The 12870-nt window shown below is 37.1% G+C and overlaps 1 protein-coding gene across 1 annotated transcript in view; it reads right to left on the bottom strand.

Moving 5' to 3' along the window:
- The window catches only part of COG5 (component of oligomeric golgi complex 5), a 173508-nt gene that overhangs the window by 51161 nt on the left and 109477 nt on the right, over nucleotides 1–12870 (bottom strand). Inside the window, exons 8-10 of the mRNA XM_059847345.1 lie at nucleotides 9735–9900; nucleotides 8517–8629; nucleotides 8345–8422 (exon numbers count right to left, since the gene is read on the bottom strand). Coding sequence (XP_059703328.1) covers nucleotides 8345–8422; nucleotides 8517–8629; nucleotides 9735–9900 — 357 coding nt within the window. The remainder of the gene's footprint in view (nucleotides 1–8344; nucleotides 8423–8516; nucleotides 8630–9734; nucleotides 9901–12870) is intronic.

Raw genomic sequence — 12870 nt, 5'->3', positions numbered from 1 at the left:
CACTTTATTCCCCAAAACTGAACAACTGAGCAGGCACTTACATGATTTAGTAGCCCCTATGCAATTCCTTAGGCAGTGCAAGACAATTTAGATCTGTCCTCTTCTTGTTAATTCTTTATTTTCAGAAATAAACCGAACTGCCCAGTAACATACACTAGGGCAACCCTCTGTCATTCTGACATGCTGGACAGCTGGCCACAATCAAGGAATGGAAAGATAATTTTGAAAGATGTATGGACTATTAGCACTTAGCTACTTTAAAATATGTTATTTCTAGGTAACCCCACTTGCATCTGTGTGGAGTAAAATAGAAAACCACAACAAGCAGACTGTACTCTGGCCCAGCCACTGTAGTCTTCCCCCTTTTTCACACTATTTAAGAATTTGGTACACAGTCACACATACTATTCACAGAGGAATTACTTGCTCATGAAAATTATACCCATAAATCAGACAAAATATGTCCAGCAGGCTAGACCACAAATGGTGATGCATTTTCTCAACAGTGAGGCTCACTATATTGTCTATGTGAATGGGACAAAGCTTATCCTTATTAAAATCATAGATGGAGGTAGTTTGACTTCCATGGGAAATATTATTTATGCAAAATTAAAAATGTGCTTAACTTTCTTTTTTCGAGTAACGAACTGCATCCAATTTGCTGAATCAGGGCCAGAACCAGCAATCCACTAAAATAATTTTCCCTTTGTGTAACTATTTCATTTCAACTATTACTATAAAATCACTACTGTCGATACTTGGCACAAAGAATAGCACTGTGCAACTTTCCCATAATAGAGCAGGTTTTAGATAAAACATCTAAGGTTGTATAATAGAACCACAGAGTCACAGAATGGTTGGAACTAGGTTGGAAAAGACCTCTGAGATCACCAAGTCCACCCTATGACCTAACACCACCTTGTCAACTAAACCACGGCACCGAGTGCCACATACAGTCTTTTTTTTAAACACCCCCAGGGATGCTGACTCCACCACCTCCCTGGCAGCCCATTCCAATGGTCAATCACTCTTCCTGTAAAGAACTTTTTTCCAATGTACAACCTAAATTTCCCCCAATGCAGCTTAATAACACTGCATAAGGCCAGCGCCAGGAGACATTCGGACGGTGTTAGTTCTTCCTGCTCTCTGTCCCAGGAATTCCATAAGGTTCCTGTCAAACCAGTCCTCTACATTCCTTCATTCTCTTGAGGTTGCTCTTGATGGCAGCATGACTCTCTGCAGCATCAACCACTACTCCCAGTTTTGTGTCATCAGCAAACCTGCCGAGGGTACACTCTGGCCCATCATCCCGAGCACTAATAAAGTCTTAAAATAGAACTGGACCTTGTATTGACCCATTGTGGGGGTACACTACTGACCAGCTGCAAGATTTTGTACCACTGATCACCACTTTCTGGGCCTGGCCATTCAGCTGGGCCATTCATGATTAATCCCACATTGATAAAAAGCTCTCACAGTTCAACTGGGAGAGCCTGCAGACTCAATCACCTTTTATACAATGACTGGTGGTAAGGAAAGGATTTAGATCAGTACTCTTCTACTGGTACAGGGGAGGAGGGATTTATACTTGTCTATTAACTTTTTTTTTCAGTAGTCCTTTAATCTTTAGTGCATGGTATTACAGCACCTAAGCAGACTCGTTAATAGTGTGAAGCACCACTATTACTCAGATTGATGCATTGACTGCATAGATTTGAAATTTAGATTGGACGCTGCCTGCTCGCAAGATTACAGAAGAAACTACAGACTGACACAATTCATGTGCTAAACCCCTTCTCACTCACATGAAAATGACTCGTTTGCCCAGTTGAAAAAATATAACCCATTTTCACTAACAGCTACTACTAAGTTAATAAACCACTGAACAATAGTGGGCTGAGTACCAGTATCATCAAAGGATAGATATTAGAAGATCTGTATTCACTGGTACTGTATAATAATATTCATGCTAAAGCCTGGAAAACTAATTTCAAATCCCCTCAAACATAAAAACAGCTTACCTCCTTTAAAAAACCCGTATCAAACTACTAATTAACTTTTACTGAAATGAAATTATATCTCTTTAGCTCTGTTCTTGTTATAACTATTTAGTATCTGACATTAAATCTAAATTCAAGGAATGAGGATGAAAGTAGCCCCTTTCTTCAGTATTAGACAAGAATGCAAGAAGATGCTGAAAGGACATATATTTATTTTTACAAATGTCTCTATTTCCTCCACACTGTAAATTTAGAACTTAATGAGTATAATTTTCCATCTGTGAATTAACATATTTGTATCTGTCTAAAATAGCTATTTTAACATTCAAATAATAAATCTGACCCACTGATTCTAAACTGGCTCCCCCTTCATGACAACCACTTCGAACTTATTTTTCCCTGTAGAAATTTTGATACTTTGAGCAGAATGTGAAAAACATCTTTATTGTGAAGCCTCTTTGAAATGTAAAACAATATGGTGAATATTAGCATGCAGCTAGTTGCTGCAGGCTCCTGAAATGAGGCTTTGCATACTAACATATACAGTGTTTTCTATCTGTAATCAAACGCTCCGCCATGGAGAAATACAGGACTTGTGAATGTTGCTCTAAAAACAGAAGACGTTTAAAGGACAGTCTAAATATTTTTTCCACCAATAAAGCAACAATGCAAATGATTTAGTAATTTTGTACAACAAGATCTTATGGGACAGAAATAAGGAAATCTATTTGCACTATTTCTATAGCAACATAATTGCCAAATGTTAGACTGTGAACAAAAAGCCATCATCCTCAGTAGTGCAATTAATCAGTAAAGAAAAGACAAATTCTGAGTATGTTCTCAATAACCCTTTTCTATATCCTTAAAGTAGTCAGGATTAAATTTCTTCAAATAAGAGTGAATTTAAATTTCTAATGTTGTTTATATTATACATTACAGGTGCAGAGCTGTCAATAAATGACACTGATTTTAAAAATGACCTTGATTTTTTTTTGTTTTACTGCAGGGCACAGAATTTCATTACACTGGGTTGATCAGTTTATATCCAAGGTGTAATAGTTTCTAGACTTCCAGCAGTAGTGCAACGTTTGAAAAAAGGTCTCTTTAGGCAGGTGACAAAAGAAACAAAAGCTGGTTTGCTTTATTTCTCAAAAACCTTCTTGACTAGAAAATAAAGTTAAGACTGTGGATTTCATGGAATATTGGAATTCTTAAGTGATTCCTCAGAAAAACCAATTTGTAAGGAACAAAAATACCTAGATATTAAACAGTGCCCTATATCTTCAAAACTACTTAAAACATTAATTAATCCTTCCATATTCTTGCAAGATATGCATCAACTGGAAATAAATGAACTTAGTATTCAAGAGCCAGTAACTACCTCAGGGATTTGACAGCTTTCTTCTACCCAGAGAAGTGATTTAGTATGTACAGCTTCAATTCCAACCAAGCTTTCACCTTGACTACTTCATATCCCCTCCAAGGATGAAAGGATGGTTTGTTACCAGGTCCACTCAGCCCGGAGCTGTTCAGGTAAGATTGACAAGAATGATGATAAGAGGCGGCACTTCTGGTAAATGTATTTCTTTTCCAATGGCAAGCTGACTGAAAACCAACTGACTCAGTAATTTGCAGTCATCAGTGATCTGCAATTTGCACAAACACCACTAAACCAGAAGTGAAAAAGAACAAAAGTCATTATCACCTACCAACCCACACAACCTCCACACCATCCCTTTTCTTCAAAGCTGCATATTTCTGTCAGAGAAACGGAATTAAAGTTCTACAGGAGTAGTAGTGTCATTAGAAAACCATTGCACAGACTCTGACCCTCCCATGTGAATTAGAATCAAATTACTTTTAGTATGGGTGCCTGGGCACACAGATCCATTCAAAATGAGAGTTGGAACTTTTAATTGGTATGATCTTCTTGGCTCTTTAAGAGTCTTCAAAACTCCTGCAAGCGAATTCAGCAGGGCAATTTGTAGATCTGAAACAAAAATTGTCTTCGATATTTTGGGAACCAAAAACCTGCTCATCCACCTGGGTTTAGATCTTCACAAAGTACCTCATTATGGCTTAAATAACAAACAGAAATCACAGTAGAAATAATGTGCAAGTAATCCAATTCTGCATTTACAAAAAATACTGAAAAATAAATCATATACTTGTAATAATTGGTGAAAACCATACTATTCTGAATTCCCATAAGACAATAATTAGATTATTTTTCAATATTTTCCACTTGGGATTATTTTTTAATTGGGTCAACTGAATGTGAATATGTAATGGTAGATGTGAATAATTTCAAAGCAGCAACATTTTTTAACAAGTTTGGATGGGGAGCAGAAATGAGAAGGTGAAATATAAGTACACTCTGTCAATAAATATCTATATTTTCCTTTTATTTTCCTTATCTTATGTAATGCTGAGGACATTTCTTTCTGTATCATTAACACCTCATATTGCCAGTGTTGACAACTCAGGAAAAAAGCCTGCTTACTCACCAAACATTCATCAGCAGAAGCAATGATAAGAGCCCTCCAGAAAGTGCATAATGACACTCCCTAGAACTCTCAGCTCACTTTTTTACCCCGAGGCTTACGTAAACCACAGGGCTTGTGATGTGCCTTGGTTGCAAAGAGGACACCCAGAGGTGAGCAAGGGCAGCTCTGCCTGCACCTTCTGCCCAGCAGAGACACCCAGTTCATCCTTTCTACTGACCACCCCAACACCTCTGAAAAATGATTTGTTGCTTTCAGGCTGCTTCTCTCTTGGCAGAACTGTTCCCTGATGCCTATGTAGGAGTGAAGGACCCAAAATAGATGAGGATCAAAGATCATTTTCAACTCTTTTACAAGGGGCTAAGAGGGACTCTAATTAGGAAGGTGGCTGTCACAGAAAGATGTGTTTGGCTGTGATTTACACTGAAGTCAATTGTAGTTTAGGCATTACAACAGCCGAGGAAGGATTAGTCACTACACATTGAAAGAGAGAAGCAATAAAGCAAAATAAACTGAAGTAACCTATTAGCTCTCTGAAGGTGAATTAAGTAATTGAAAGAAGTGATATAAATAAGCAGTCATTAGGTGAACAAAAATATCAAATTTACATTGTTCAAATTTGTAATTTTAATTTTTGCTCTTAAAATTATGACAGCATTAACCCTATTTTTTAAAAAATGTATACAGTGAAAGCTGTATTCATTTTCCCCAAAACTGAGTTCTGAAGTTATGAGTTCTGAATTCTCTTAGCCCTCTGTAACTTAAATCTAGTCATTAAAGGCCTTTTTTTCTTACATAAAACCCACAAAATGTTCATTCAATCGTATTTCTCCTTTAAACAGCTAACAGATTTGTTAAAAAATTAAATCTGCAATTTAAATATGTAAACATTAATAATGAATCTATAGTTCATGACTAGTATGAAATGAAGAAGTTTTTAGAAGGTACTATGAGTACATGATTTCTTTTTAGAATTGCATTAATTTCCTATTGCATGAAAAGAAAAACACCAAAAATCTAGATCTGCAATGGGAAGGAGTGAAAAAATGTGCAGTATAAATTTAATGTTCAGATTCTTCCATGATCCTCATGTAAGCCTGATACTGTTAATTAACTCTTGGCCACATCTAAAGTTGGTAAAAATTGGAAGGGAATGCTCTAGGAGAAAGCATAGGGTAGTAAAGATGCAGGTGTTGTCACTGCCCTCATGCTGAACTGCAGAATTTAAAATTTTCCAAGTTCCGTACCTCAGCTTCTTCATCTGTCAGGTTTTGTTTCCTTTTCAAAAAAACAAAACAAAACAAAACCAGAGAGTTTTTGTGAATCTTTGAATCAATTAGCTAGTGCTTTTAAAACTACATTTTTGGATACAACATGATACAACACTCCTAAATATTATTATGGTAAAAGGTAATTAGAAAGCCGGAAGGCATATGTTTGAGATCATCATACAAAATTAGAAAAACTGCAGGCTGTGCTATCTGTGAAGAGAAAGACACAAAAAATCCCCAATGGAAAAAGAGAATGATGACTTAAAAAAAAAGGCAAGTAGCTTCCTTGCTATTAAAGGACTTGTGCTTTAAAAAGGCTGGATCTCCTCCTCTCCCATGCTTCCTAGGATGATACTTGCACTGCAGTAATCAAAACAAGGAAGCAGATGGACAGGCAAAGTGGCACTGCAGCTGCTGCAGAAGATGACTATAATAATAATGTTGACATCAGTAACAGTAATTAGTGCACAGACTGTAGAGTGGATGATTCGTTTTCCTATCTTCTGGAGTGGGCATGCTGCTCTAGCAAACGGGTACAACGTTAGTACCTTTGGCTTGTTTTGTTAATTTGCTCAGTTTATTAATGAAATTGAATACAATACAGAAAATCCAACTTCTCTTCCTCTCCAGAACACTTGCTGAGGAAAGCACATTTCAGTTTGGTTTAACTCGAGATGGAATCTTCATTAGTAACTGGCAAAATACCAATTTCTTATTTATATCTAAAACAATCATACTCTCCCATACAGCCATCTGTACTTACACTGCTGAATTTCAGCAGCATGCAGTACGTGTCTGGTTTTGTCTGAACAGCTCTACTCTTTGGTTAGACCTCACCCATCTGCAGCCTGGTGCCACACCTTTTTCAAGAGACACCAGAAGAAATGGTCTAACTGTGAGAATATCCAAGGAAAACATGATGCTATACTGAACCATTTCAGGCAAGAAGTAAGTCAGGCGTCGGTGCCACCAGCAGTACTGTGCCATGCTGAGAGAATTCTGCTAGCAGAACAGGAGATAAGGATGTACCACCCCTCCTTAGCTGCCCCACTGAGAATGACAATGTCCAGCCTGGCACTTTACTACACCAAAACACCCACCAAAGAGCAAAGTAATCGGAAAAGTGAAAACGGCAGAAAAATAAATAGATGGATTTTATTTGGGAAATAAAACTTTTCACTTGGATGCAATCCTGCAGTATGAATGTTAAGGGAAGGAAGAGTAATCAGAGAAATCATGGAACATGCTTAGCATAAGACAGCCCAGTAAGCCTTTTATTTTCTAATGAGTTTTTCCTTACTCTGCTTCCATTGAAATTCATTTTCCCTGTTTGTTTAGTCTCCAGGAGGATAAAATATTTTCTTTGACTTCCCTCTATTATCGGCCTCAAAAAACAGAAAAAACTCTCTTTTTAGTTGTTGAAAAACTCTTTTTCAATTGATGCTTTACAAGAGGGAAGAGTGAAGGTCAGAAGCATGGGCACAGGGTGGGAGCCACTAATGAACACCAACAGATCATTTACCTAAGCCCCTTTTCCATACAAACTCTTCCTTTCAGCATTTCTGGTCTGTCTCCAGGTTTCTATGTTTCTCCCTAAACATGCTGATCCACTGAAGGGCTGATCCACCCAGGCAGCAACAGATTTTTTTTTGCCAGATTAAACATTTTTTAATTAAGAAAATATGCTAAAAATTCATAAACTAAGGGGGGGTTGTGAATTTTTTTTTTTTTTTTGGTTGGGTTGTTTTGTTGTTGCTGTGGTTTGCTTTTGTTTGCTTGTTTTAACACAGAAAGAGAAGCTTGAAGCGCCTCATAGAAAAGTGATGCTCTGTGCAACACCTTCTAGAGACAGGCTAAAGAGACAGATAAAGGCTGTATTTAACCTTCATTATTTGCTTTCATTGTTGAGAAGACCACGTTTGCATATGAAGAGCTTCCCCAAGTTATTTCAACTATTAAGTCCATGCAAATTAAAAATCCAGTTACACACTTGGAGAGAGATGTCAGCAGGAACATGTCTTTTGTTTTCCCTCTCTTCTACTAACGTAGATGAGACAGTTTCAGTAATTCTGTTCCTACCACTGAAGGAGACCATTAATCAAATTATTCCAAATATGAATAAAAAACAATGCAAATGAATGGAAAATAATAGGTATTGAAAAGAACAGCCATGATTATTTTTCAAGAGAGAAATTGTCAAGAAGTGAGAAACAGATGGCTGAAAATGATAGATGAAGACACATTCTCCTATGCAAACTAACAGATTTAATTAATTACTCAAATCACATGTTATTATGGAATGACATTAATGATCCATACAGTGGTGCCTTATCAGCTCCCTTTTAAAGAAAACAAAAGAAATTACAACAAAATGAACATGTTTACATCCTACAGATATAACCCACAGACCACAAATATATCCTTCAATATTAGTTTCAGTTTCAACACCTTCCCATCAATTTAAGTAAAAAAAAATTATGGAACTGTAAAAGTGTAAACAAACTCATTCTCTCATCACAGTTTTCTAAGGAGATTTACTAAAGTGTATTCAACTAAATTACAACTTTACCTTAACTATCTCCTCTATGAAGCAGACATGTGACACAGGATCTCTTTTCTTTGCCAATACTTTCTGCAAATGCTGCACCTGTAAGAGAGAATTTATTGAGAGGGAAAGTAACATCTAAATTCTTGCATCCAAAATTGCAAGATGAGACAAAGAGGACTTAGCTGCAGAGTACCTGTCCACAAGCAGCACAGATCTGATCCATGAGTTTCTCCATGTTTGTCCAGAGGGCTGCTCGAAAAGCTGCTGTGTTCCCAGGTGTTGGCATAGCAGCTCGACCAGGGCCACCTAAATGGTTTTAAACATACACAGCAGCACATTTCAGCTTCCACAAATGAAAATTAAAATACTGGAAAAATAGATCTTTATGCACATTGACAGATACTTTTTTTAAGCCAACGCAGCCTAAAATACATCCAGAACAGAGCTTTGTGAATGGCTTCAGTTGTCTCAACTGAGAAGTTGACTAAGCTCTGAAGTTCTTTGGGGATACTTCATGCTCATGACTGTTACAAGCTCTACCAATTCAGATTTCCACAGAAACACCACAGTAATGCCAATGGCCAGTTTTCCAGGATTTAAGAACAAAGGGAAATGGGAGAGAGGGTAGCTGTGAAAAATATAGCTATTACCAGCTCAGGACTTAAATGCATACACAGACTGCTAAAAAAAGTGATATTCCAGCTGAAGGGCATGCAGCTTCTCAACAGTCACTTCACTTGAGAGAGGATGCATTTCTGTATTATTCTGCTGATTATGGGTCTGGATCCCCACCTTGTTGCAAAACTTTTGAAAAAAAATTGAATGTTTCCAACACCAAAGTTCAAATTTGCCTGTCCACTCAATTCCTCTGTATTTTTTGGTATCTGAGCTAAGTGGGAACTAAATGTTTAATAATGCAACATTTCTTCATATTGAATTGTCTGCTTTGAAAAAATTTTCACCTGACAAAAGCATAACAATGTAGTTGCAGGCTTCTTCCAATGATTGCAAATAATTTCAACCCATAATTCTCCCACCAATAAAAAGAAAGAAGAATTTGGAGTCATCGTTCCAAAGAGAAACAGCTCATGTTTCCATGAGAAAGAACTAAGAAAATGCTACAAATTGTAACCTAATGAGGACAATTTTCTGGGCAACTTAGGAAGGAGTGGCAGCGAGGAATAAAGCAAAACCTCTGAGCCAAATATCAGATAGACCTGATTTTGTCAAATTAAATGTTTTTAAATGAATTGTTTTCTGAGTTATGCCTACTCCACCCCTCTACTGGTTAAAGCAAGCAGGGAAACATTTCTAGAACAGGCTTGGATGTGAGAGTTTCTTCCATTTCATAACATACCATACTCCTATAAAAAATAATCAGTTATCATTCTCTGTAAAACAAGTATCATACCTCTTGTGACTGTTTGAGATGGTTGGGTCAGCACTTTGATATCCAAAGCATTTTTTATGTTCTCTTCCAGCACTGTGCAGTATCCATCCACCACATTAGCAATAGTATCCTTCAAAGTCCCAAGATTATGGAAAACCTGAAGAGCAGTTCCCACTTGAGTAGGATTCTGAGGAAAGAAGATATTAAAAAAGAACAATTATCTTTAACTGCACTATTGAGATGTTTTATCCCTGATGAGACATCATTTTAGTGGGCAAATTAATCTTTTAAGTTCAGTTTGCTAATTCATTCTGTTTAAGTTACTGGCATCCTTGCTGCATAACAGAGAACAGAGGGTAGAGGAGAGGACTGATTTCCTCTGCTCTCTGAGCAATGCTTTCTTAGCTCCTTTTGGTGCTATCCTCTGAATATGAATGGAAAGAAAGGAACTGGAAGCACTGCTGGCAGTATCCAACCTGGGGTGGGTTATCAGTGACTGACCCAGTCATTCTGGGGTTAATTACAGTACTGCTGTATTCAGCTATGGTGTAGCTGGTAATATTGCTTTAACATGCAGTGCTTGTTACACCACTGTCAGTTATGTCCCAAATTGTTAATTAAATGTGAAACAGGCTTTTAAAAAGTACTAATGAAGGATAAGAAGAAGCAAGCAGGTCAAGCCCCTACTACTGACTACTGCAAAGTTTAAGCTTGTATTTCTACATTTCTAGTTCTAATGTTGAAAATATCTTCATTTTTCCTCACAGCAGAATTAAAAAAAAAAAAAAAAAAAAAAAAAAAAAAAAAAAAAGGAAAAACAACTGCTCAACACAGGGGAGTGAAAAACTGTCCAACTGTCCAAAAACTGTCCAGGTCCACTGTTTAAGAGACCTCTGATAAAGATGAAATCTAATGATAATTCCACTTAGCAACACTAAACACTGGCATGGGTGCTATTTAGCAAGAGAAAAGCCTCAAATTATTGCCTTTGGAAACTAACCACAGTCATCCATACACTGAATACAGCTTTTTTAATTAGCATTTACAGGCAATTAGTGGAGGGGGCAATCAGTTGATCATATACACATTAGAGATGCAGACTTTTGTCATTTTTCTTAGTCACTTCTGCCAGCAGTAAATAACATGGTCTGACAGAAATGCTGGCAGTCAGACTGGACAGAAGCATCTGAGAATTCTGTGATTCTGTGAGACCACCAGCACTGCCCACTGCAAAGCCCACTTTGGCTTTGGCCATGGTGCAGCTGCTGTGCTGAGGATGCACTTCTGGTACATCCACCTATGGCACCAGGTTTTCTGATCTGTTGGCAAACAATGTGCTCCCCTCAAACCCAATGTTTCAGAGGTCACACCCCTACAGCTGCACATTTGTGCCATATTTTCTAGGGTTCCTACAAGATCAAAACCATAGTTAAAGCAAAAAAAGCCAGATACCATCTTCTTTCCCATGAGGAATTCCCAAGTTTAGTGGAAAGCAAAGGAATATTAGGCATGTATTATGGTTTGCAGACCTTATACTAACTATACCAGTTTCTTTTTCCAAACAGTGTGGGAGTTAATGAGCATTCCCAGCATAGTATTACGGGTCTGGGACTTGTAGGTTTAGTTTTTTGACAACTGGGTATGCTGTAAAATTTCTAAGCATCCTGTGGGTGTGCTTGTGGAGGTGGGAAAGTAAGCCATAAAGACTGGAAGATTAATGGGATGTCAGAAAATGAAGAGTACTATAATGCAAGGAGGGAATTTGGGGACAGAATGAACAAGAGAAAGAAAATATAAATGGGAAGAGGATGGGGAATAGAATGAACAGACTCTGGCAGAAAGAAAGAGAATAAAATTGAAAGGAAAAAAAGATAGAAAAGACACACCTCATTTACCAGCCTTTCCTAAATTGTTGTAATTTTTACAGAATACTTACACAATTATGAAACCAGGTAGAGAGTCAGTAATACAAAATCAATACCTTACTATTACTGTAAGGGTGCTCAACTAGATTTCAGTCAGGCTCTAATGTTTATATATTAAATAGTAAAAAAATAGAACAGCATCAAAAGGTGAGCTGGGCACTTTCCACCCTTAAATAATCAATGGCCAGATACTTACCTTCCTGACAAACAGGCAATACAGGAACAAATAACTGCAGGCAAAAAAATCAATCTTAGAACTACCACATCACAGTTTAGCAAACTAACTCTGTGGCTACTGGGCAAGAAAGACACTAAAACAAACTCCAAGAGAGCCTGAGCTATATTTCACGAGAAATGGTTTTAGCCAGAAGTTTCAAACCAAAATACAAAATCATGGAAACCTTCTAGTCAATCAAAGTATCTTCCAAATCTAGTACCAAAATTAAAATCAGAATGGAACAAAGATTATGCAGGTGGCCTATTTCTTATTTGCTTTAAATTGTGGACATAGCCACAGACAGAGGGCTCCTACTCATGTATTCATCTTGTATGGAATTAGAGACATATCAAATCCCTGACAAGGTAGTACAAAGTGTATTATTTTATTTGATTCATTTACAGTAATTTTCTCACCTCAGGAAGCAGTTATTGTTTCATATGCCCCAGACAGGCTATGTAACAGTCCATTGCTGGTTTATGACTAATCCTAAGAGAATGGAAATTTTTATGCACAGCTACTGTGTAGTGCATAGGTTTAGACAATTGTTAAAAAAAATGAAGCCTCCCTTAGGACAAAAATTATGTGAAAAGAAAATGCTGAAAAGCAGGATGGAAATGAATTACTATACTTTAAGGCTTGCATATACATCTCAAAATTAAACTGTTCATCATTATACACACTGGACAAAAAGTTGAGAGCCAGTATTTCAGAATTTGCTACTACTAATAGATGGTATTGATTAGAATTTTTCCTCAATATTTTTCTTCTACCTGAGAAAGCTTAAGGCTAAACGGTTCTGAGATTTGAAAAGCTGCCATAATTTTTATCAAGAGAAAAGCATGCCTTTGAAAAAGAACTGCCTTTAAAAAGAACTGACTACAACAGTGATCTACAAAGGAAAAGGGAATCACATCAGAAAATAATATTCAGAATAGCTATCCAACAGGAACAATATGGAAAATAATATAACTACCTTTGAGATGGAATTTAATGAGTTAATCAGCAGTATTCT

The sequence above is a fragment of the Haemorhous mexicanus genome, chromosome 5 (assembly GCF_027477595.1).
Source record: "Haemorhous mexicanus isolate bHaeMex1 chromosome 5, bHaeMex1.pri, whole genome shotgun sequence".
NCBI classification, from domain to species: Eukaryota; Metazoa; Chordata; class Aves; order Passeriformes; family Fringillidae; genus Haemorhous; species Haemorhous mexicanus.
The sequence above is the reverse complement of the archived record's forward strand: the minus strand, read 5'-3'. Positions and strand labels throughout refer to the sequence as shown.